The following is a 27,032-nucleotide window of genomic DNA, read 5'->3' as shown; positions in this document are numbered from 1 at the left end:
GTGGACACATTTGGCAATCTGTGAAACTGTCCTAGGCACCACCACAAGATGGTTGCTATGGAAGCCATGCCACTGACTGCTCAAACAACTGAGTACCAGCAGAGGTGAAAGCTGAGCATCAGCACACTGAACTCTTCCTTTGAATCCAAGCCTAAGTCAGAGCAATCCCAGCTACCAGTAAGAAAATGTGATTTTTGTTAGTAAACATGGAAAGGGTAAGTGGAAGAGTGTCTGGAGGGCACAGCTGCCCATGGCCCTCAGCATGCTCTAAGTTATGCCTGGCACAAGGACACTGCCGGTCAAGGCATCTCCATGTTGACTTCTCCATGATCTGTAGGGTCATGACCCCATCACGTTGTACATTTCCCAGTCCCCACTAAAGGTTTCCAGTAAAGTGGAAGGGAAGAATTGGGCCCAGAAAACCAGGACTGATTTGCATACCTTAGTTAGAATAATAACATATATTAGTTAGAATAACCACATATGAAGATTGTAGAGTTATGGTGGGTAGCCCTGTCAGCCACATAATTGGTGTGAAAAGGAGCCCAAAGCACAATGTACGAGCCCCTCCATACAGTGGAGAGCCCAATTTGCCCAGGATCCTGCCTCCATAGCTGAGCTCTAGGTGTGCATGTTAGCACATGCCCAGATTCCTTTCTTATGCTTGTACAGCAGGAGCACTGTGGTAGGAGGCAAAGTGGCCCGACCACCTATTTTATCCTTTAGCATGGAATGCTGTATTCACAGGAGCAAAACAAGTTGTTTCACAGAAACCGTTAAGCTCCATTGCTGTTGAGTCACAGTTATCACATAGCATTGACCTGAGTAAGAAAAAATGACAGCAAAACAACCCACAGAAATGAAATACAATCAAATATCAAGCTGTTCATCAATTTCATCTTACATGCAGTTACCTGAAGAATGCGCTTGATGTGCTGTCTTTGAGGATTGTCACCCTCTGCACATTCTTTAACACCATGAGGGTAACAGATAAGCTGCAACAGTGTCTGTGCTTGCTTGTTTGAAAGAACTGGATCCAGAATACGATCTTTGTCAGTGCACAGTCTTTCGGGCTCTTTTAAGCAGTGTTCTCCCACCCACTCCTATCAAAGAGTTGGATTGATGACTGTTAATACATAGCAAAATTGATGTTTTTCTACTTTGAATGCATAGAAAAAATATTTTTTTCAGAATGTATCAAATTTATACTAGACAAGACAAAACCACCATGAAGAATTTAATTTACATTAAAGTGATTCCAATTTTACTGTGCAAAAACATTGACCAAAGAATTTGATTTTCACACAAGCACTCACAAAGATACAAACTTTCCAATATATTTGTTTGGAATGAAAATACTATTATATGTTGTTTTTCTTGTCTTTAAAATGTTTAACAGCAGACAATCATATGTATATGAGTACCTCTTGCTACAAATAAAAGTAAAGTAAAATTACACAACCCTTTCTTGATCCTAAAAAGAAGGCACTTTATGTGCATTCGAAGCAATGGCACATAATATCCATGTCCCACTGGACTGAACAAAATGAAGTTGCGCATACTGTTCTACTGAAGAAAAAAGACCCAAGGTCTTTCCTGCTAGGCAGTCTTTGGACTTAGGCCCTTCAGTCCTTTTCTTCTTGATCCTGACGGTATCTGCGGCTGCTGCTCAACCACTTCACCTGCTCAAACGTGAGTTTATTTGCTTCAGACAGGCACAGGAAAAGTTAGCAGTGGCAGCTGAAAAGTGCTTCCAAAGCAGCTGGTGGCTGCAGGAGAGGGAAAATTTCAGGCGGGCATAATTACTTTGGTAGTTTGTGCAACAAACTTTTTTAAGCTGCCCACTAGTATGCAAGTGCTGAAGTAGAGGAAAAGGACATTGTCAAAGGCATTGATGGGGGGATATCAGCTTGCTAGGCTAAATGGTTGACAGGTGGTCTTGTGCACCTGTGTGCTTGTGCAAGACCCTGGAAAAAAATAAAGCTAAGTTTCCACATGTTAGCAACAGGTAGAAGGATAAGATGAAAACAACCCATACCAAGCCAAGCTGCACCTGCTTGTCAGTGTTGTACATATTTGTGGCCTAATGACTAAAAAAGAGTAATTGCTCCAAGAACATGGTTGAAGTCCTACTCAAACAGCCTCTCCAGTGTATCACACCGTGTTTTATTTGGCCTTACATGAATGTACTTGCCCCCACACCTCTCTGAGGGTGTTCAGAATCCCTGGAATATGGTGACAACATGTCTCTGAAAAAAGATAATCCATGTCCACATAAATGAAGAAAACAAAGGGTTCTGTTACCTGCTGGCATATACTTCTGAGCACGTATCTAGCATATTCACTGAGACTAGCAGTTTCTATGGACACAGGTTTTCCACATGATTTCAAAGAATGTGAGGCAGTGTCCCATATCTCATCGTCATTAATATCCCCTAGTAATCTTCGAACTGAATAATCCGATTTTCTCAAAGAGGGGATGCTGTTGCTTCCAATTTCAGCATCACCTAAAAAGCAGAAGAGGCGCACAAATTAAAAATATTTATTACTCCTTTAATATCACTGGGCTTTAGTACAATACACTTTTAGTTTATTTTTGTTCAGTGCTATTCTAGTTCGCTGTCATTGCCGTATATTGTTTTAATGTTGTTTATTACTTTAATTTTGGGCTGGAGTGGAGGAGGGCTTGACCTGTTACTTCTGTATGATTTAATAATACTGTATGATATTTCTAACAAATCAGAATGTTTGTTTCATGAATGCCCAAAAGGGATCTAAATGAATTAAAACAAATGAATTTGGAAACCTAAACATACATGCTTTAGCAAACAAACTGACAGTGCATTAGTGCACATACTTCAGACTTCATCCTTGTCGTGCCCTCCAGATAAATTGGACAGCATTCCCCAGACACTGGCCATGCTGGTTAGAAATGATAGGACTTGCACTCTAACAGGTTTACAGGACACCAGGTTGGGACAGGCAGCAGAAAATAAAGAGAAACTAAATATTAAGAATACTTTTTTAAAGTGTCTCACACACTATTTAAAATAAGATTAATTCTTGAGAACTTGAAAGTTAAAATTCAATTGAGGACATGTTTTTTAGTAACTACAGTCTACATTCCATAGATATATTCCCCAATATGTAATGTGCTAAGCTGTAGGCTGTAATGGTATACAGCAGAGGGTGGAGCCTTGTTTGGCTGGAAGGCCACATTCCATTCTGAAGAAGCTTTCAGGAGCTGCTTTCCAGGGGTGAGTACAGCACAAGGAAGAAGATACCAGCCTATTTTAGCCTTAAGAGCTCCCTGTCATCACCTAAGCCTGGAAGGCCACATTCCATTCTGGAGAAGCATTTCAACTGTGCAAAAACTGGAAAATGATGGTTTGTCAGAGAAAATGCACAAGTATGAGCCCGAAGGAGAGGCATGGCTATCTAGGGACTCATAGAGGACTGGGTTGAGAGCCCTGGATTTGGCTCCTGGGCTGAAAATTCTGCACCCCTGCTCTATGCGCTTACCTAGGAAAAAGTCCCGCTGGACTTGATGTGGATTAGTAGGCATGCATTGGATTGCACTATTAATCACACAATGAAGAACTTTAAGGAATTATCTTACCAAGCATCAGAATTGCTTTCAGAACAGCAAATACAGCTCCGACTTCTATGCTGTTGTGAGCAGCACTTAAGAGGCGACGGTCAGAAGATGACCGAATTCCTGTGAAAGATTTCCCTAAGGAAAACAAGAACATCCTACGTTACATCTCTCCCTCTCTACACACACACGCTCACACACAAATGTTGAATTCTTCCACAGGCCCCATAATGATTTAATTAATAAGTAAAATGTCATATTTTATTTATTAAAAGCTTTTCTATCCCATCCCCTACAGAACGTCTCGGGAAGGCTTATGGCTTTTACCAAAAAAATAAATAAATAAATAAGTTCAGCCAGAGTTAAAGCAAACTAAATATGAATTAGGATATTAAATGAGGTCATACAACATCTACCTGTGATAATTTAAAACATCAGAGAGTTTTATGTTGCTATTCTGTACATGTATATTCAGGAGTAAGTTCTGCTTAATGGGGATCATTCCCAGGTAAGTTCATATAGAAGCATATCTTAGAATACCCATGGCTACAACTTCCACAACTGTTCAACAGAAGGAAGCTGAGATCAGTGGTGATATTTATATAACAATAATTATTAATTTTATTTCAATACTGTCCAATAGCCAAAGCTATCTAGACAATTTACAACAACACATAAAATACAATACAAAATACAGGCAACAAAAATAATAAAATAACAATACAGAATTTAATTTTTAAAAAAACACAAGCCAATTTTAAAACAAATTTCTAACAACTATTCTCAGCATCTATTATGTCAGCTCCTAAGGGGCAGAACAAACTCTGTCCATGGCGCTGTGAACATGTTGCATACAAAGAAGCAGGAACATGCTAAACATTTTACATTCTCCTGTTTCAGCTATAACAGCCTTCCAAGAACAGTGGTTCAGAGCCACAAAATTGTGCCTCAGGAGTTATTCATTTATACCAGTGTGGCCTTCCTACTCCTGCTTTGCCAAGGAGCCAGCATTATCGGATCTCAGTATCGAGCATCAAAGACAGTATGCTTATGCACAACCGTTACTGGGGTTGAACAGGAGAGTTCCACTGCTTTTGGGATCCAGTGGTTGGCCACTGTGCAAAAAGAGTGCGAGAATAGATGGACCCTCGACCTCATCCAGCAGGGCTGTTCTTGTCTTCTTAAATTCTGAGATTCCAAACTGAAACACGCAGATAAAGCTAAGAAATGGAAATTACCAGTTGGCATCAATGAAATCTCAGGTGTTCGAAAGAGGTGCAACAGAAGTCTGCAGGTCATCCGGGCCCCAGGCTCTGCATCTGGATCTCCACAGGCTGAGGAAAAGAGGTTTGCAGAAAAAAATGAAATTTCATTTGTCATATTTCATCAGCTGGACCACTTGTTTGGTTTTCTTTGGACTAATTTGTAACAGTTTTGACTAGCAAAAATAGAAATAAACATTCTGACTAGCAACGCTGAGGAAATTCTTTGCGCAGCAAATGCTCTGCACAGTGAGCAATTATTGGAAGTTTTTATTTGCAAACCTTTTTTAGTTAGTCCTACTTTGCTATCTAACTTTTCCAGTTTAGCATTATTTTATTTGAAAACACAGAAAGAGGGAGAGGGAGAGGGAGGGAGAGAGATTCATGCATTTGTTGACTTTTAAAAAATAAATATGGAAATGAAAAATATAAAAAATATTATCATGAGAAAGGAAAGATATGCAGAAGCAAGTAAAAGGTGTTGGATGAAGCAACAAGAAAAGGTTATGGGTCAAAAAATAGTTACTTGTGGGAACAAGATGCATAAGAATGTGGAGGAAAAATAGGGGAAGACAAATATGAAACTGCGCTAAACTACACCAAGGAAAGATGGCATACCAAATGCCTGTCATAATGCAGAATCTCAAATGACAAGAAGCAAATTTTTTCAAAAATGCATTAATGTGTCGCTATTGGAGTGTGAGAAGATGAGTACAGCTAACAACTTAGCAACATGCTGGCAAGTATTCAAAAGCAGAAGAAAGCATGTTTGTGAGGAGACAACACCAGTTAGTCATGGCAAAGGCATGCTCAACTGAAAAAAAAATAAATCCAAAAAAGGCTACGTTGGTCTCTGCCTTGATTTCAGGCTTGTACATAATCCACCATGACACCAACAGCAAGAAATGTCTTCTTGGCAAAAACAACATACTACAGGAAAAAGGTAGCATTACTTGTGTGGCCCAAGACTTACTTCCAAGATGCTCACAATATACCAATAATATGCCTATAAAAGGCCAAAGGTGTGTCCAGAATGTCCTGGCTCGTCTACATTTTTTAAAAGGATGCTATAGAAAAGTTTTAGCATGAAGGAACAAAGTGAGCTTGTCCCAGCATTGTTGCCAACTCACCTGCTGTAAGTAACGAAGGAAGTGCGACATGTTGAACGACATCCTCGAGGAAAAAGCACTGCCGGGCTATGAGTATTGCAACAAAGGTAGCCAATGAGTCGTGGAAAGATAGGTCGCTCACCTTAAAGGGAAGAACAGCAGCATTTTGCTTCACAACCATTTAGCTGCATAGAAACAAGGCAAGACTGTTTTATAAGTGACCAAATGAAATGGCTGATGTAAAATATCCCAGATTAGGTAGGTGTTAGTCTTTTTTTGGGCATCTTAACATATGAATCAGAAATCAATGTGCCTGACTAAGGAAAGAGTTAGTTCTACTTAAAGTATATGTGAGAGAAAGTGGATGAATGAGTGAGAGGGAGGAAGAGATGTGAAGATTTGATTCAGATTACGATCATGTGCATCTTGGGTGCAGATATGCTTTCTTCCTCTCATGCCACCTTCCAAAGAAAGATGCCATCCATGAAATCAAACCATTGATCCACCTAGCTCAATAGTGTCTTCACTGATGCAGCAGCAGAACCAGGATTTGAGGATGGTATCTTTTCCCACCCTACATGGAAATGTCAGAAATCCAATCTGGAACCTTTTGCGAGCGATCTACCATATACTACAGCTCTTCTTTTGCAGAATGACACAGTGTAATGTTACATGTTAACTACCAAAGTATATCCTCTTTGGCCCACTAAACCAGAATGGAAAACATGCAGTAGTTTGCAATGAAAGAAATGGAATTAAACCATTCAAAGGGTGCAGGCTTTATGTAGCTATGCAGCAAAAGCAGATTAGGCCATGTGGCAGTGGTACTGAGAGCAAATGTAGCAGTGTTGTCCTCAGTTCAGAGGAAGGGATGGGAGACAATTTGCACTGCCTCCCAATAGCCAAGGAATCCATAGCTCAGCATGGCAAGACAAGCAGAATAAGCTGCTACAGAACTTCTCCTTGTTCTGCTGCCCAGAAGCAGCTTCAGTTGAGCACATCACGTCAAGGGAGGAAATCTTTTGAGTGTATTTTACATTTGCCCATTAGACTCTATTAATTTATGCACTGAAAGTACCAATGAGCTGAAAGTACCAGTGAAAGTACCAATGAACTACTCCTCAGCTCTGGTTCTTAGGATGAAGTTGACTCATGATTGTCTCCTTTAACAGAGGGCATGGCATCATTTATGAGACTTCTACAGGAGGAGGAGGAGAGTAGGTTGCGCTCACCATTTGTGTAGAAGGCAGTCAAAGGTGAATGTCAACGCCCTGATTTCAAACAGTAACATCCTCTCAATTCTATCTATACCTGCTTCAATAATACAAGGCCTAGAGCATCACACACCAACCATCCCAGTTCCATTATCTCTATCAATCTGTAACTGGACATAGGAGAAGGAGATAGACGAGGAAGGTTTATGTACTCAAAAAATAAAACTCTCTGCTGTTTAACTGAGTAAAAGCCAAATGCCCTTCTTGTCCTTTTTTCCCCCTTTACAGCAAACACTGTTTCAGCTTCTGCTAGGAAAACTAAAAAAGGGCTAGCTAATGTGATGATTCAAAATGAGCTGTATTTTAAATACATAGGTGGTTATTTATTTTTAATAGCATCATCTGCACTTACATCCACACTGCAGAGAAGGTCATTGAATCCCCAGACATGGTTTGAAGAGCAGCAGAGAGCTTTCAGAACCCCTAACCATTCTGAGCTTAGCACTGTGCAGCAGGCGGTCAATTCGGCACACAAATTGGCAATGTCGTTAATTCTAGAAGGCAACAGAAAACAAAAGCTGATACGCATTAAATAATAATGGGAAAATACTAGTGCCACAGCAGTCAAATGCTTGCTATGCTCAGTATCCTGGCAGCCTGCAACTGCAAGTCAAGCGGGACCAACTATACAAATGGCACGGCGCTTGTCGCTTTCTTTTTGGAAGAGCAGATGGGATGCATCTCTGGGCAACAAAAGATGAATAATTCAAATCCAGCATATTGCAAACCGCAATTTAAGGAAGGCACAAGTCCTTCGAATGAAGATACAGCTACAAAAGTCTGTCATACATTTGTCTCTTCTGACCATGGCATATGAGTTCTCTAAATAAATAAATAAAATAAATAAATGACCTTGGCCGCTTTCACGGCGATGAACCTTACCAGCTTTTAAAGCTTTACATGGACAGGGTCTCTCACATATGCTTCCCCTACATGGAGCTAATGTCTGTGCAGGGAAAAGAATGTGTGCTGTTATATGAGTTGCAGCGATGGTGGGAAAATTCATAATTTGCTCTTAGAATGTCAGAAGTGTTACTGTGCCAAGTGTTACTCTGAGCTGAGCCCAAACCTCTGAAGTTTGACCCCGGCTCATAATGGCTGTCCATGGCATCAGTAGTCAGTGCTACAAAATCACCATCCCTAGCATAGGCTCTTCCCCTGTCCCAAATCTCATATCAGCATGGGGTACAATCTGGGGTGATAATGCTCAGACATGCTGCAGGAATACGGAAATCCTAAAGCACAGATTGGTATTGCCCTGCTGAATGGCAGAATGGACATTCTTAAGCAGGATTAGAAACAGGAATTAGGGCAGAGAAGGAATGTGTTTGGATTGCATATTAATATGAACCAACTAATTTGCATTTCCTGAAGTAATAGGCAAACCAAAACACAATTTCCTTGCGATTTTCAGATGTCCCTGAAATTTGTGACATGGTTCCCCAGATATTAGGAAAACTGCCCACAAAAATAGACATTGGAAGAAATGTGTGTGTGTGTGTGTGTGTGTGTGCGCGCGCGCGTGTGCATATATATATATATATATATCCAAATATATGCATTTGAGAAATGCATATATTGGGAGAAGTCCATACACATTTGCATAAATTTTGATGCAGATCTTTAAACCTCCAATTTTGCAAATGGTTGTGATTGTGATTGCATTGTAATTCAAATCATTCAATATTTGTAGAAGCCAAAAGAGAACAGTTTGTCCATCTCTACTCAGATGTGCATCCTCATGTCAAAGTTAAGTCTTCCTGGGACTAGAGAACCTGTCAACACCCGTTCTCCTTTCCAGGATGAGTTTAAGGTAAGTAATACACCAAAAGAAGTTTAGAGTAAGGAGTCCAAAGCTAGAAGTAAGCTATCCCAGGCCTATCTGAGCTGTCTTGGAAAAATCTCAGAAAGACCCTGAACTTTTTTTCAAAGTTCAGGGAAAAAAATCAAATTAATTGTGAGACAAGCTGCAAGATGTTCAACTCATTAATTTACAGTTCTGCAAGGATCAGGCTTGAAGCAGCTGTTCAAGCAGAGTCAAAGGAAAAAAAAAAAAGCACTCCTCATGCCCTTTGTATATGATGCACACATTGCTTCTAGAGGGAGAATATAGGAAAAACACACACAGCTTGTGCATGTGTGCAGCATGTGCTTAGATATACAAACAAATTCAATGTGATTCAATCTGTCTGAAAGAAGAGGAGACTGATCCAGTCAGGTAGCACTTGAAGAACAATGCAAAAGAGGTCTGTACATGGAAATAATAATAATGAGAAGTACAAATAGGCAACACAAAGAGGCGGAAATAAGGAAAAGGGGAAACTAAAACTACAGATTCAGCTGAGTTACACGTTCAACTGCCAGTATCACCTTACCTGCCTGCATCTTGATGGCCCATGCATACATTCATTAGTGCATTACACACAAAGCTATAGCGACTGGGTGCGTTGTCACTCAATATCTTGCCCAACATGGAATAGTTGAGGCTGTGAATGGAGGGATTCTCAATAAAATCCAACATGAATTCTGGATCCCATAACAAGTTGGAGTTTGAGGGCTGCACATTGTTATAGATAGTCTGCTTTACTTTTGAACAGGCACTACTAAATACAAAAAGAAATAAAAGAAACAGGATTAGGAGAAAAAAGTCATGTGTCATTTGCAATACTCATATACATTTAGGCTTTATCATTTCCAAATCTTTGTATTGTTCATTTCGCAAAGCACAGTAAGTAAGCTGGTTTTCAAAATGAAACACTTGCATTCACTATAGAAAGGACTAACATATGTTTCTGTGTCAAGTGAGGAGGGGCAGAATTCACACCCAAGCCATTAACCAACTGCAAAATTGTGGTGTAGTGCTTAGAATGTAGACTGAGAATCAGGAGTCCCAAGTTCAAGCCATGAAGTTCACTGAACCTAACCTACCTCACAGTGTTCTTGTGAAAAATAACATGAAGAGGAGGGGGACCCCTAAGCTTCTTTTGGACACTAAAAACAAAACATCGTTTATTTTAAAGATTTATACATTGCTCTTCACGGTAGGAACCCTCCAAATAATAAAATCCATACAAAACTTGAGGCAGTAATATGAGCAGCAAAACAAAAGCAAAACAAGGATCAGCAAAAGGCAGCATCTACAATACAATTGCAGCTATAATTTAGTCGGATAAAACATATTTAAGGAAAGCAAGAATCAAGAAGCAAGTTTTAAGTGCCTTCATAAAACCTGCCACATTGGGGTTTGGCAGACTCTGGACAGCAACTTAGTCCAGAAGTTTGGGTCACTGCAGAAAAGATTATCTATCATGTACACAGCCATTTAATTGTGCTTACAGATGGACAAGTAAGAAGTGTTAAAGTGCAGGCAGTCTGATAAGGGTGAAGGAAATCCTCCGTTAGGTGCAAACCGTTTAAGGCTTTAAAAGTCAATCTGAGCACTTTCAATTGGGCTCAGAAACACAGAGAGCAGCTGACACAGTACAGGCATTATATGATCTAATTACTGTGCTCCCACCAACACTTGGGCAGCCACTTTCTGCACTAGCTGAAGTTTCTGTACCATTTTCCAAAGCAGCTCCATGTACAACTCATTACAACAGTCTAGCCTGGGTGTCACTACTGCATGGATAACTGACTGAGGTCCAGAAAGGGACACATGAGGTACACCATTCTGAACAGGACACTGCTCAGCTCCCACAGTTTGCACAAAATCTGGGAAGCCTCCTACACCTGCAATGAGTCTTTCAAATGGAGGACAACCCTATCTAAGACCAATTGTAAACCTCCATTCAGAGAAGCTGGTTTCCCAAACTAAAGAATCTCTCTATTTAGTCTGGATTAAATCTCAGCTTGCTCACCCTCATCTATCCCAAAACAGTCTTCAGACACTGGTTCAATTATTCCACAGCCTCCTGGTATATGTAGATGGAAACAAGAGATAAAGTTGAGTGTTATCTGCATGCTGATGACTCTGCAACTCAAAACTCCAAATGACTTCCTTCAGTAGTTCCATAAAGATATGAAAAAGACTATGGACCCTTCTGGCACCCCACAGGCTAAATGCATGCAGTGAAGCAGAAATCTTCACGCAGCACCTTCTGAACCATCTTCTCCAAAAAGGGCCAGGACCACATTAACATTTGGTCTCCTATGGCCAACCCAGATAAATGATTCAGAAGGACACCCTGACCAATTTAATCAAAAGCCGCCGAAAGGTTCAGAAGAGCAACAGAGCTGCACTTCTCTCGCCCATTCATCAGCCATGGAGATCATGAGATGTCTTGGCTTTGAATTATATAATTGGCATCAGAAAGAAATTGCTATTGCCATTAGCTGTACATCTCTGTGAAGAAAAGGAGGAAAGGGCGGTCATTTTCTGGACCTCTCAGAGCCTTTAAAGTGTTTTGATAGTTTCTTGCAGTAACTAACAGCTGACATTCTACAAACATATTTCATCAAATGTTTATTCAAAGCTCTGAAGGCAGCTGGGAAATGCAGAGTACATTCAGTTTGGGACTGCACCAGTATGAGTGCAACACACACCAACATTCTTCTACATTCTGCTACATAATTGGTGAATGGAAGTAGGCAATTTAAGAGTTTAAAACTTTAAGACTGCCACTTGAACAAGACCAGTAATCTAATAGAGAAGCAACAGTGCACAAGAGTCCCATAAGATAAAAAGAGTGAACAACCACGTCTACAGTCTTCTATATGCACAATGATATTTAAGGGCATCCCTGTTAGCAGGGCAAAGAAATTTGCTTCAAAGGATACAACTGTTAACAGATGAGATACGTGAAAGCAGGGAATATGGTTCAACAAAGTCTGAAGCAGGGACATTCGAGTTCCATTTCAGACTGCAAAGTATATTGGGCTCACTCTGATTAATTTGAAATTAATTCAATTTATGGAGATGTCAGTACTGTGACAAATGGACAAGAGTCAAAGGGTCTATCTTAAACATTTTTCTTTCTTCTTATTTAAGCAAGAAGAGCAAATTAACCCCCCGCACCCACCCTTTGCAAAGCTCTCCTCAGGCTTTCTCAATACATGTCAGCTTTTATGAAACACTTACAAATTTCCTTCAACACAGGTTGTTTGCACTGGAAAAATATTTCAGTTTTGTAGACATACGTTCTAAAGCACTTTAAAAAAACAACAAACTCTATTGGATCCATAATAGGCTCTTCATATGAAATTCTTGGAAATTTAGAGGACACAGTTTGTTTGGAAAGTGAGAGAGTTGATTTCTCTCTTTGTTAAAGGGAAGTTTAACAAAGATGACAAAACCTAAATAGGAAGTCACAGACATTTTATATGGTACTTGCATAGGACTAGACAGGGGAAACGCTAAAAGCCTGACGTAAAAACAAGGTAAGAGTCAAACTTCAAAAACATCTTATTAGATTATAGTATGATGCATTTTGAAACATTACTTGTATTATGTTTTTACTCTGTGTGTAATGTTGTAACATTATTAGAAAATCTGCCTGCAGAGACACAACAGAGGCAACGCATCAGCTCAGTTCTGCTTACTTCCATTGCTCACTAGAGATAATGAGGGGCTTTTAATTAGTCAACAGAAATTCGAAGTTGCACATCTCCAAAGCAGGGAAGTCCACATTCTTAAGAGTTGAGTCAATAGAAGTCAAAATCTCAAGACAAATCAGTTCTTTCTAAGGACGTTAGATTAAGTTCTTTTTTGTTTGAACTGTAATGATGGCTTCTACCGTATATTTTGGGTAGAGTGCTGCAGTACAAGGCAGATACAAAATGCAGTGATAACCATCAATGTGAATGGCTTGAAATAGTTTGGAAAAATTCAGGGAAGATGTCAGTACCTCCAGGATCAGAGGTTGTATGCCTGTGTGCACAAGTCACTAGGAAACATGGACAAGAAAGTGCTGTTGAACTCATGTCTTGCTTGTGGGATTTTGGAGAACAGTTGGTGAGTTACCATGTGAACAGAATGCTGGATTACATGGACCTGGGAGTGGGGATTGTATTCTTAAAGAGTGTTTTTTACTTATTTCATGCCTTCTCTAAGTACTTTATTTTATATATAGGATGCCAACATACTGATCACAGATTGTTGACTGATTTATGTATATATTCCTGAAGACACCCTAATTTAGGGACCACGATTAGGCACATTACACAATTTTCTATTTTATTTTATTTATTTATTTATTTATTAAAACACTTTAAAAGCATGTCTTCCAAGTCAGCTTACACTTTGGTTTTCTAGGGGTACATGAAAAATGTGTCTAAAATATTATTGCAATCCAATTTTAAATGCAGTCATTGTCATTACATTTAAAATACATATCCATCATTTTCTAGTTCAAACAAAAGTATAACAGTGACAGTCTATGGACAAATGCACCATATAACTGTGCATTTGCCTGGTTTGGATAGATACATATTTTAGTTGGCAATCCTATGATCCCTGGGTGCACATTCCAAGGACCCTAAGGTGGCTCAGAGAGGCCCTTCCAAGCTTGGAGGAAGTGGCCGAACTTCAGAAAGGGGAGCTGGAGATCTTTCCACACCAGTTCACAGCTGGAAAGAAAGAACAACACTGAAAGACTGAGAGAGAGAGAGGGCGAGTGAGTGAGCAAACCACACTGGCTGAATCCTCAAAGTCAGAAAATTTACCTTGCAGAGGTAGAAAGAAGGTATTCCACTGGGTGGGAAAAAGAGGAAACCGGAGAGGCCAGGATGCAATCACCATATTCGCCTGCCATCAATAATCTACACACACACTGATATATAGCTATCTTGCTCACACACACCTCTGTTATCCATTGGTTAACCAAAGAAGTCTCATTTCGTCAGTCTTCTCACTAAGGTCCCTTACTGTTTTCCCTGTGGTGCTCATGTCAAGCGTTGCCACTGTAAAGCCACAACAGTTCACGCTTTGGTATAAGCTGTCAGGCAGCCTCCACATGTTGTGGTCTTCAGTTCCTATCAGCCCCAGCCAGCATGGACAATTGAGGAATCCTTGGAACTGAAGTCCAATAACCTGAAGTGAGCATGGTTATAGATATCTGCCTTAAGGCAGGTATACCCTTCTCCCTACCCTGCCCACTACAGGGAAAGGAAAAATGATAAATCCACCATGTTGAGCTATATTCATATGAACACAGTACAAATTTAAAATCTTCATTCTTTTAGGAACAGATTGGGTGGTCAGGGACACAGTGTGCTCAAACAACCATGACAAAACCTGCACTATTATTATTCTCTGGATTATTCTCTTCTGCTAGTGAGATGAAGAGATGAATAAGAACTCAGTGCATTTATTGGGCAGCAAAGATGCATGGCACAAAATTCCAAGCACATACGATTGAAGAAGCAGCTTAAATGAATCGCTGGCAAATACTGGCAGCTCTTGCTCCTCTTCCTGATGGCCAGCTATTAAAAGGAAGCACCATGATGTCTGGCCAGTCAAGGCTGCAGCCCCCGGCACACCATTTTAAGTGAAAGGGTCTTTCTTTTCCTTTTTAAGTAGCATCTGATTGGCTTGCACATCACTAAGCAGAATTAACGAAGAAAATAACCTTCTTTTGCAGTGGCATGCTACAAGGTTGCAGTGGCTGCAGAGCTTCCTTTTAGCAGTGGGCTGAGAACAGAAACAAGACATGGGAGCAGCCAATCCAAGCAGAAAAGGAAAGAGAGAGGGAGAGAGAGCAGCATGGCAGGGGAGGCTGGCCAAGAGGAGGCACCTCAGCCCAAGGAAGCATCTTGCCTGAGCCTCCCTCAAACTTGGCAGACCTACAGAAATTCCCACCACAGGTAATTAGCAAGATGACTCCGATCAAGCCTTCAGGGTGCAACTGTTGTGAAAGGACAGAAATTATCATGAAAGATGGGCAAACTTGTGGCTTTCCAAATGTTTGGTCTAGAACCGCCATTGGCACTAGGCAGCATATCCAATGGTTAGAGTTCAGCCTTGGACTCAGGAAATCTGGGTTCAGTCCCCGCTCAGCCACAAGGTCACTGGGGTCTTTGGGCTAGTCACTGACTCTCAGCCTAACCTACCTTGTGGGGTATCTACGGAAGGAAGGAAGGAAGGAAGGAAGGAAGGAAGGAAGGAAGGAAGGAAGGAAGCAAGCTAGCTAGCTAGCTAGCTGTAAGCCAAAATATCTGGTGGACGACAGCTTGTGCACCCTTGAAAGAGAATTTTCTCTTTGGAAAGTAAGGTAAGATCAACAGCTATTAGCCTAAGAGCTGCTAATATGTAAGTGACCAGATCTGATAGGTATTTAAATGAACTTTCAATTCAACTTACAAAACAAACAATATTGTTGGTAATATTGGTAATATTCTACCAACCTGAAAAGATCTCCAAATTTACTTCTGAGATGGCTGCAGGACACATAAAGATCATAGAGATAGGCTAAAATACATCTTTCTGGGGAAGAGCATTCAGATGGATTAACAACATGTTTGACAACACCACATAACCTGTAAGAATAAGCATATATTATTGAAAGTGAAGGTCATTGGACAACCATAAAACCTTTTCATGAATTTTTGAACTTCAAAACCAGACTATGTGGTCCTAAGCCACTCCTCCAAACTTCTGAGATAATACAAATATTATTTGCATCTAAGTCCTTATAAACCATTCACCCTGTTATCTATTTATCACAATAGCCTTATTCAGGCATTCATAAGGGGTAAAAGTCAACATGGGTGAAGGGGTGTTCTAGCCCAAGCCCTTTCTCTCATCAGTTTTTCACTCTCAATAGGTAGAGAGTGATGGCCTGAAGAAAAGAGCCTTCTTCATGCAATCCATAGTGCTGTTAGCATTAGGCTAGTTCTTAAAAGGCAGGGGGATGTGTAGCTTCAGAGGCATATTTTTAAGGAACATAAGCAGAGCCTGCACTGCCTAAATATTAGTTATTCTGATATCAAAGTTGTATGAATTCATCTCACAAAGTTTAGGCTAGGTCTATTTGCTTCTTAAATTTGAATTCTAGCAATTTTTGGAAGACCACAGAGAATGCAAAGGAGGTTGCTGTGCTTTTTCCCACCCAGGAACTGGCCATTTAGTGAAGAAAGAAACCTGTCTCAGGGAACTTCAACTCCATTAGTGTGAGGTAATTGCAGCTCATATTTCCATTTCTAACCATACTAGAGTTTTTCCCTTTCCACAGCTCTTTCAAATAAAATTATTTACAAATCAAGCCTACAAATACAAAGAGGTGAAAAAGCTGTTAACATTGAAAAGTCTTAGAAAAACATTACCACTACAAACCCTTCAAAAACCTGAGCAGTTTGGTCTGGATTCAGTATGAGGCAGGCATGGTAATGTCTCAGAACAGCAACAATGCAAACACACAGTCCTGTTGTGTAACTTCCTGCCAGGCTGGATGACTTCAGCAGAAGCTCAGCTTCAACCACACTCAGCTCATTCAGCAGCTAAAATGAAAAAAAAAGAGGAATAAAATACTGAGTTTGGCAAATTGAGCTGGACGAACTTTTCCAGGAAAATTTGAGGGGGGTGACAGAGAATACTACAGAGATATAATAATGTTTCAGTCTCTTCTTCGCAGTAAAAGAGGGGAGAAATAAGAAATACACATTTATTTGATGATGCCAAATGGTTTTGGAGTTTTCAAACATCAAATCCATTCTTCATCATCATCAAACTGATTGCACGTTTCAGGTTCCTAAAACACAATAACTGAAATAGCCTGCAATCCAGTTAGATAGATCCTGCATTGCATCTAGTCTACAAGAGCTTATCCCCTCCCCTTGTTCCCTGAATCAAGTGGCTCAAATTGGTATGCACCTAATTAAAGTGAACAGAATACAAATGACGTACCTATCGTAAAACCAAACTAGATCCCAAAGTGCCAAATCATTGAGCTAAGAAGCACTAAATTGACTTTTGCAGGGCTAAAATCATTGGAGAAAGAGCACTCTGAGACAAATTTTGTTGTCTTACTTCTCTATGGAGGGAAAACATTATGTGTGAAGCAATAAAGGTTTATAATTTGTAAAGGTTCTCCCAAAGAGCAACTTCTCCAGTTGTTTTGATCCTTAAATGAGACTCAAGTGCTTCTTAGCACAAGGATTAGGAACTATTGCAGCTAGTTTGGCTGTACAATATCTATGCTATCTGCTTTTCCAGGCCCTACGCAGTTTATGATAATCAAGCATACAGAGCTGTTTGCAGCATTTGCAATTATAGTACTGCCAGACAAATGCGTATGCATTTCCTTTATTTTAATTAAGAAGGGAAATAAGATGCCATGTCCCTTTGCATGTATTCACTCTGGAAGTTACTGATCAAATGTTGGATCTACTAACAGATACTTTCCTACTGATATAGTATTTCAACTTGACCAGCAAAACTTTGACATAATTTTTCAACTTTGAGATGATTTTTCAACTTGCTTGGAACAGTGAGCAGTAGAAAAGGGAACTTGAGAGTATTTGGCTGAGGACATTTCCAAGAAAGAGAATTATTGCTATTCGAAAAGGTAAATGTGAGCACATGATAACTGAGCAAATATGAGCAAGTCTACTTAAAAGTAAGTTTCAGAAAGAGTGCTCAGGACTGCAGCCACAGTTAGGTGAGTGGTAGGGCAGTTCTCACACCGGTGTCATTTGGTACAGAGAATGCTATCAATTTTTGTCCTTCAGTTCTAGAAAGCACTGTTTCTATTTTATGTTGAGCTGCCTTGTTGAACATTTGATAGCAATAATTTTAATAAACAAGTAAGTATTACCTGGACAGCAAAGTCAATAAGTCCATTGATATTTAAAGCTGGCTCCATCAGATCAAAGATAAGCTGTATGTGGTGAGCCAATGGAAGATGATATGATGTGCCAGAAGCAAAACTAGTAATTTGTTCCAGAACATTGTTAGAGATCTGTTTAAAAAAAAAAAAAAAAACGGTACCACTGGTAAATTAAATTGAAGCCTTGCAACAGCTAACATGACATTAAGATTTGTTATTTTAAGATCTTTATCCTGAATATACTAGCAAACACAGCAAAGAATTAGAACACATAATTTTGGATCGTTGGTAGATGTGGGGACTGCAGGCAATAAAATCAGGGGGGAATAAAATGCAAAAAAGCACAGATTGTGACAGGTATGTAAAATATTCCCTGCTAACCATTTCCTCTCTTCTCCATTAATATATGCATCTACATTCCTGCCAACAGAAGATAATACTTTCAGCACCAGCTTGAGGCTAGTCCACAAAACTATATGCCATAATAAATTTGTTCATCCTTAAGGTGACACAGGCTTATTGTTATTTTTGATGCAACGGATGAATACACTGACCTCTCTGGAAGTAGATTGCACAATGGCTGACATTTTTAAAGTTGTAATTTTATGATGTAAAAAAAAACACACATGTCTCAACTTTGGTCCATGCCCTAGTTTCAGAAGCTTGGCTTTCCATCACGCTCACCACATGGAACCAGCTGTTCAGGATGTTGCAGTCCCATTTCCCCCACCAATCAAGATGCACTGAAGGGCCTTGCCTTGATTTTGGAGGGAAATAAATGATGGTTGATGCCCTCATCCAGTCACTTTGAGAATACTAAAGTAACTAGAAGTTAAGAACCCTCAAAAATCTGCTAGTGCAGCTGGTCTCTCTCTTGATAGAACCCTGGAAAAAATCCATACTGATCTGCTTCTCCTTCCATTCCTTTCTCTTTTTGTAACAGAATGCTTGATGCAGAATACATCCCAAGGAAAAGCCTTGGAATTGAATGACACAGCTCACCATGAAATAAAGTTTTCCTGGCTAGATATATGATTTACATGTTATCTAATTGCTGGAATAGAATGGAAGTGCTTCAGATCAACTGCATCAGAACTGCAGCATTCCATTCCCTCTCCAACTGACTTGCAGGCAACCACCCCTGGCATTTCTCAACCAGCTGGGAAACCATTTTATGAATCAAGAATAACACTCAGAATCATGAAAGGTGGCTAGCGGGCCATCGGTTCAACTGCATGCTCAATGCAGGACTCAGGTTACACATCCAGATTTCACCCAGGCCCAATCCCGTTTAGCTTCTAAGATTAGGCAGAATCGGGCACTTTAGGCTATACAAGTTGAGGCTTTTATATGCACAGCAGCACTGACATCTTTCTTGGAATGACATGTGGAAAGAGGGACACCATTAACAGAGCTTATGCAATGGTATCATAAATGCATCGGTGTAGGCTTCTTTTAAGGAGGACTAAAGATTCACAATGCTGCCAGAATTCTCTTCAGCAGACTTCACCAACTTGGCACTATCCAATGCTGGACTACAATTCCAGCCATCCACAGCCAACAATGGCTCATCTGGTTAGGGAAGATGGGACTTGTAGCCCAACACAACTCAATGGGACCAGGCTGGGAAAAGCTACTTTACAGTTCTACACATAAGTACCAATCATGTTAATTCCTATGCCTGGAATATGAGAAAGGGAGAAGCAGGCAGGCAGGCAGGCAGAAAATATAAGAGCCATGGTGGATCAAAGCAAGGTCCATCTACTCCAGCACTATGTAGGGTGGAGGTGCATACAACTATTAGGACCGGCAGCCACTGATAGCCTTATCCTCAGTGAATTTGGCCAAGCCCATTTTGAAGTCATCCAGATTGGTGGCCATCAGAACACCTTATGCTAACACACTTCATACTTTAAGTATATTGTGAGCCCATTCAGGCATAATGAGAGGCCACTGTGGGTGAATTCTATGCAAGGCTTGCTGTTTTTCATATTAATAATTCAAGCCACAGTAGAACTTTGCTGCCACTTGTCAGTACATGCAAACTAAGTGATGTTGGGTTGGTGGGGTTGTTAAACAACTCACCTACACCTCTAAAACAGAACAGGGTTTCTGGGTGACTTGTGAACAACACCAACAATCCACCTTCACCATGTTTGCATGTACTGACCACTGTGCCTTGAATTTTAAAAATGAAAAATAGCATATTCTGCATGGAAATTTACTCATAGTGGCTTCACATTATGTGTAAGCCAGGTCACTGTGCAAAGCACTTCCTTTTATCTTACTCTCACACTAATCAGCTTCATTAGATGACCTTGGGTTCTAGTATTATGAAAGAGTGAGGAAAATGACTCATTTTTTCTACTCACTTTCTCCGCAATCGCATCTCCCTTTATTCAGCATATTTCTAAGATATTTTTTTCAGATGTTGTAACCTTTTCTCATATGGAAGTTGTTCCAATCCCATGTTCATTTTAGATGCCCTTTCCCAAATCTGCTGCTTTCCCAAATCTACAAATCCACTCTTTGGTGTATTCTATAAACAGCATTTCAAGCAGGACCTCACGCTGCCATATTTCACCCAACCATCTCAAATCACAACCCAATTCTTTGAAAATGTCTTTTCTGTAATTACACTAAAACAACTCCTGTCTGTTAATTCTGCTCTTTGCCAAGTCCTTCATTAATCCAATCATCCATAATTAGTTTTTCTTTCTTCTCTCCCTTCCACTTTTGCATCGTCCACACACATATTCTACTATGGTTGAATTTAAAATTAAACATAGAAATAGAAAACAATGTAATGTCTACAGATAAAGTACCTGACATGTCACTTGATGTTGATCAAAATAGGAGAGCTGCTGCAGTTTTGTAAACACAGTCTCTAAAGTAGGAAATGCTTCTTGTTTGTTCTTTTTCACTTTCTGTCCTTCATCTCCAGCTAAAACATTATTTTACAATTGTTACATTTTTGCTCTAAATGCAACATACACTTCAATTTCATTTTTTCAAAAGCACAGTTTATGGCATAGTCTAATACAGCAAATAGAGATTTGAGACTGAAAACCATGAAAGGCAATTGCATTCAAATTTGTATGGCAAAACTGGAAATAGATGCATTTATTACACTGTTTTAAGAGACAGAAATTATTGTAACAATTCCATAAAATATCCCACTAATTATTTTTTTCTTCCAAATATCTTCATACACTTGGCTTCAGCATGGGACTGTAAATCTTAACTCAGAGGGAATGTATACACAATACGTACAGCTGTTGTCATGAAAGAGCCATAAATCTGTTAGAATTGGTTTAATGTCACACTATATGCCAAACAGAAATTTGGCTGCCTTGAACAGGATAATTTAAACACAAAATCTCTGCAAAGCTGCAAACTAGGCCTTTACACTTTTCTGTATTAATTGCCACTGAAATCTCAGAAGGAAACACTTAGATAATTACCATTTGTTTCAGTAGTGCTTTTCTTATTTAGGATTTTCAAGATATCTTTGGTAATTTTCTTCAATTGGTGCCTTGCCTCTTCTCTTTCTTTGCCAACACCATAAAGAAGAATCATGCGCTGGTTACATTCATGACTTGAAGATTCATCCTTTCAATTGAAGGGAAAAAACCATAAGAAATTGTAATAAACTGGATTACAAGTATAAGAAAGGAAACTGAGGTGACTTTTGCATAAAGAACTATTCTCATCAAACACAGTGCTTTCCTTTTTACTCAAGGATGGGCAACACATGCCAGGGACTGAATGTAAGAGCCCTGGCAACTTTTGCACCTGGCCTCAGCTCCACCACTCTCAAATGTTAGTAGCAGTTACAGAGAATAAAAAGCTCCTTTTAAAATTGAAAAGCCATGTTGTTGTGGTTGTTGACATACTGGTGTGACTGTAGAGATACAGAAGTATATTTCTTTGTATACTTCCCTGTCCAAACTACCTTGTTTTACCCTGCAAAAACAAACAAAAAACAAACAAATGAACGAAATCCTACATCTGACAGCTGCCAAAAGCAAGGTCAATGGAAATGCCCAGGGTGCGCTTTTTTACATTGTTGAGCACTTTGAATCTTAGGATTGTGGATGGTCACTCAAAACCCGAGTTTCTTTTTCTAAAGGAGGCAAAAAATGCCTATTCTCTTTCATGAGTAATGATCACATGACAGCCCTTTGACAGCCCTTTATCACATCAAACCAAATCTTTAAAAACTCTATTTGGAACCTCTCTGGATCAAAGTGCAGGGTTGTAATTCCTCAATACCCCCCAGTCCAGAAATCCCCCTCCAGAACACTGTCCACATAAAGCTTCCTATTTTTATACCCATGAAACTGTGCATCTCCACAGTTTCCCAGTCTGACTAAAATATATTTTTAATTCTAAATCTGCTTGCTTGAATGTGCATTTAAGAAAGAGGAGGATAACCTGTGACAGTCCCTCCAATGTGCCACTTTGGAGCACTTCGGAGGGCTGTCACTGGTAGTCAAGTCAGAGATCAAAATCTTCAGAGGAAGAAAAGATAAAGGGAAAAGGCCTCAAGGAGCCAGCGGTGGCTTGCAATTGTGGCAGGTTGAGGAGACAAAGCAGCTTCAGCTGTCAAGTCCCCTGAGATCCCAGCTGGAGAACCAAGAGTTAAGAATAGAGAGAACAACTCACATTGCAGTAGATAGACTGTTGGGCACTTGAAAGGTTGTTCATGCATTAGTAGCATGAATTAATGTGACCATATCAGAAAACTATAGCTTAACATGCTGAAAAATAAGGCTTACATGAAGAAAAAACAAATCACTTTTATTTTATGGTGGGCATGTTGTGAGCGGAGCTGGCTGGTGCTGGAGGTCAGACTAGATGGCCTGGGAGACCCCTTCTGACTTGCTCTGTTTCTATGTTTCTATCTCCATCCTATTCACTACACAAATTGATTGACTGCTGTCAGATTCAACACGTACGTAAGCAAAGAGATGCTCAGAAGTTCCAATACAGAGTATGGTCACATTTAATTTAAAAAGAAATGTTGGGAAAGAGAGAGTTAGTTGCAAGGAAGCTAAAAGGGAGAAGGAACAAATCTCAAGATCCTTAAAGACTATTTAAAACTGTGGTAACAGAAGCACAAATAAGGAGAAATAACAAACAAGCCAAAGAGAATGCCAGTGTAGTTAACATGCAATCAAGGAAACAAAATGTAATAATAATGAGACTTCCTCAAAAAGCTTGACACTTGTCTTAAATAAAACAGAACCAGTAACTCTTGAAAAACATTTATAATTAGCAAAGAAATTGAAAAAGAAATTAGCAAAGAAGTTATCTGGACCCATTTCAGTCCGGCTTCAGACCCAGGTACGGTACTGAATCTGCCTTGGTTGCCCTGTACGATGACCTGTGCAGGGAGAGAGACAGGGGGAGTGCGTCCCTGTTGGTTCTCCCGGACCTCTCAGTGGCTTTCGATACCATCGACCATGGTATCCTCCTGGATAGGCTGGTGGGATTGGGAGTAGGAGGCACTGCTTGGCAGTGGTTCCACTCCTACCTTGACGGCCGATTCCAGAAGGCGGTGCTGGGGGACTTTGGCTCTGCGCCATGGCAGCTATGCCATGGAGCACTGCAGGGTTCCATCTTGTCCCCCTTGCTATTTAATATCTACATGAAACCGCTGGGAGAGGTCATCAGGAGGTTTGGGCTATGGAATCATCAGTATGCTGATGACACCCAGCTCTACCTCTCTTTTTCAACTAACCCAGGTGAGGCAGTGGCTGTACTGAAACAGTGCCTGGCCAAGGTAATAGGCTGGATGAGGGCCAATAAACTGAAGCTCAATCCAGATAAGATGGAAGTTCTGTTGGTGGGTGATTCGAGCTCCTGGGTAGGTGACTTGGGCCTTGCCCTGGACAGGGTTGCACTCCCTCTAAAGGACAGGGTCCGCAGCTTGGGAGTGCTCCTTGACCCGGAGCTGTCCTTGGGAGCCCAAGTGACATCGGTGGTGAGGAGCGCTTTCCTTCAGCTTCGGCTACTCTATCAGCTGCGTCCCTACCTGGAGGAGGATTGCCTAGCAACAGTAACACACGCATGGGTTACTTCCCAGTTGGATTTCTGTAACGCGCTTTATGTGGGTTTACCCTAGAAGACAGTCCAGATACTTCAGATGGTACAAAATAAAGCTGCCAGGATGCTGTCGGGGACTGGGCGTTATTTTCATATAAGCCCAGTCCTCTATTAGCTCCATTGGCTTCCCATCGAAGTCTGGGTTCAATTCAAGGTGCTGGTTATTACCTATAAAGCCCTAAATGGCTTGGGATCTGGATACCTAAAGGAATGCCTTCTTCCATATTTGCCCTCCTGCCCCTTGAGATCGGCAGCAGAGGCCCTCCTCCGGGAACCCTCTGTGAAAGATATTAGGAGGCAAAGTACCCGGAGGGGGGCTTTCTCTGTGGTGGTGCCCCACCTATGGAATGCGCTCCCCAGAGAGGCCTGCCTGGTGCCGTCGTTATTTGTTTTTCAGCGCCAGGCTAAGACCTTTTTATTTAAACAATATTTTAATAACTCTTAATATCATCTATAGGTTTTAATTTGCAGCCAGGGTGAATCTGGATTTTATTTGTATTATTTGTATTGTGTTTATTTATTTTATGTAAGCTGTCCCGAGGCTATGCGATGGGATGGCATACAAAAATTCTAAATAAATAAATAAATAAACAATTTGGAATTGTTATGAGCAAGTGAGATGCCCATGTTTGTGCATAACATCAAATTATTCAGGATAATGAAAAACAAATGCAATCTGGAAAAAGATCCAAAAGGCTCTTTCAAAACTTGAAGAGCAGCTACATGACATTGGAGTATACTCCAATGCACACGGTATCAAAAAATTTTAATTTCTCACATATACTGAGATATGTGTTGGAGTGTTGGAGTGAAAAGTAGACAACTCCATTCATTGTGCCAAAACATTGAAAATAGGGATACTCCAGACTAAGAATTTTTAGAGGAAAGATCGAAGATGAAATGAAAGTATCAGAATACCATTACTCAAATGTACCATGTTGGTTAAATCTGAAATATTGTTTACAGATCTGGTAGCACAAAGTACCTGGTAGTTACTCTGATAGTTCAGAGCACCACACGGATGCGTGGCAAAAGAAAGCCAAAACGATCCACAGTTTGGAGTGAATTCTTTATGAGAAAAGGAGAAAACAGTCCAGGCTGTTAGAGAGAAACATCAACTAAGCAAGGTTATGACAGAAGTTTATTAAATTATGGAGGAAGTGGAAAGAGAAAATCTTTCCTCCATCTTTCATAATACAGAAACTCTGAGACATCCAATCCACTTGATAGCCAGATTCAGACAAAAGAAAGCACTTTACACAAGGCATAATTAATTTAGAGAATATATTGATACAAGATTTGGTGATGGCTTAGATGGCTTTAAAAAGGTATGATTAGATAATTTAATAGATGAGTACGATTATTAGCTACAATGAGATTTCTTGAACCTCTATGTTCAGAAGCATTATTCTTTTATATACAATTTGCTGCAGGGCAAAAACATGACAGGATGGTTACTGCTGTCAAGATCTGCCTCTGAACTTCCTGGAAACATCTAGCTAGCCATTAGTGAGAAACAGTAAATTGGATTAGGTGTACTCGTGATCTGATCCTGCAAGACTCTGCCTGCCTGCCTGTCAGACATGCATAAACTGAGGTTACACTTCACCCAGAGTTATGTTTGTGGACTACAACTTCCATCGGCTCTGGCCAATGAGACTTCTACTCCAAAACACCTTAAGGGGACCAGTTTAGGAAGGAGAAGTATACAGGAGGAATTTGGAGAAAACTGAATTTCACTCATCAATAATTGTGTATATTTATAGACATTTTAAAGCACCAAGAGTGCAATCCAGGAATTAAGTCCTACAATTGCCAGCAGTCCAGCATGTTTGTCCAGAGAATGCTTCGAGTTGTAGGATTTTTCCTGCCTAAATCTGTATTAGATTGTACCATAAGGATACTAAGCAATAGCATTATTGCTCAGTCTGCATGGGTTTAGTGAATTAACAAAAATATAGGTTTTTTTACTTTAATAAAAATTCCACTTAGCAACTGTTGAAAAAAGAGTACAGCTCTGAATCGATTCTGCAAGAGATGTATTCTTATCTACAAACTAGAAAGCAATTTATTATATTAATCTGAATTACATAACCAAGTTCCTGCCAAAAAGCTTTTAAATTATATTATTGTTTTGCAGAAGTATTACTTAACTGTTTTGCATCAGAAGATGAGTGCCAGAATCTATTAAAGCTTATGCCAGTGGCGTCTGGAACACTCTCACAGACTTCCCCGTGTCTGTCTCGGCATACTCACATGCTTTGGTTTGAATGTTTGATAGAGTGCCTTTGTTTTCAGTTTTTGTTTTTGGTAGTCTATGGCACCTTATTTGTGTGTATGTGTGTGTGTGTTTTAAATCAAGATTTTTATCCTTTCTTTGAAATGCACTAAAAGTAGAAAAACTGAAGCTGTCCCCTAGAACATGAAACTGACTGTGTTCCAGCTGCTTAAACTCAGGGAGTATCCTGAAAACTAAACCCTCTACTTCCTCTTGTTTATCTTGACTTTCGCTTCTGCAGTTGCTCTATAGGGCAAGGACTTTTGTTGATGGGAGTCTACTACATGCATATTGCCTTACAACAAACACTCACATCACGACATAAAGAGAGGGAAATAGTTAAAAGAAGAACACGCTTTCACTGCCAGCAAATGCAACCTTCCAATACAGGAAAAGCCAAGCACTCTCTTTTCTATAGCTGATTAAGGTAACTTTACATTTCTTTCATTGTACCTTTTATTTGAACTGCATTCTATATATTATCCAACTACTTAAGATTGTTAGAAGTGATGTTTGGATGTGCACATTTACATTGATTTTCCTGATTTGTTTGATACATTTATATTTAAAGCTTTGAAAGGTATGAAAAGATATTCTAGTTAAAATGTCATGATGGAAACTTTTCCTATGAGTTGGAAAG

At 40.0% G+C, this 27,032-nt stretch overlaps 1 protein-coding gene across 1 annotated transcript in view; it reads right to left on the bottom strand.

Annotated features, from left to right (window-relative positions):
* Window positions 1–27,032, bottom strand: part of MED12L (mediator complex subunit 12L) — a 204,382-nt gene that overhangs the window by 38,179 nt on the left and 139,171 nt on the right. Inside the window, exons 16-27 of the mRNA XM_044432963.1 lie at window positions 21,468–21,615; window positions 20,829–20,947; window positions 17,992–18,135; window positions 16,512–16,675; window positions 15,584–15,715; window positions 9,616–9,843; window positions 7,593–7,734; window positions 5,988–6,108; window positions 4,834–4,929; window positions 3,620–3,733; window positions 2,305–2,507; window positions 915–1,103 (exon numbers count right to left, since the gene is read on the bottom strand). Of these exons, the coding sequence (XP_044288898.1) occupies window positions 915–1,103; window positions 2,305–2,507; window positions 3,620–3,733; window positions 4,834–4,929; window positions 5,988–6,108; window positions 7,593–7,734; window positions 9,616–9,843; window positions 15,584–15,715; window positions 16,512–16,675; window positions 17,992–18,135; window positions 20,829–20,947; window positions 21,468–21,615 (1,800 nt within the window). The remainder of the gene's footprint in view (window positions 1–914; window positions 1,104–2,304; window positions 2,508–3,619; window positions 3,734–4,833; window positions 4,930–5,987; window positions 6,109–7,592; window positions 7,735–9,615; window positions 9,844–15,583; window positions 15,716–16,511; window positions 16,676–17,991; window positions 18,136–20,828; window positions 20,948–21,467; window positions 21,616–27,032) is intronic.

The sequence above is a fragment of the Varanus komodoensis genome, unplaced genomic scaffold (genome assembly GCF_004798865.1).
Source record: "Varanus komodoensis strain SLA01 unplaced genomic scaffold, ASM479886v1 scaffold25, whole genome shotgun sequence".
Classification (NCBI taxonomy): Eukaryota; Metazoa; Chordata; class Lepidosauria; order Squamata; family Varanidae; genus Varanus; species Varanus komodoensis.
Note: the sequence above shows the minus strand (reverse complement) of the source record. Positions and strands in the feature narration are given on the sequence as shown.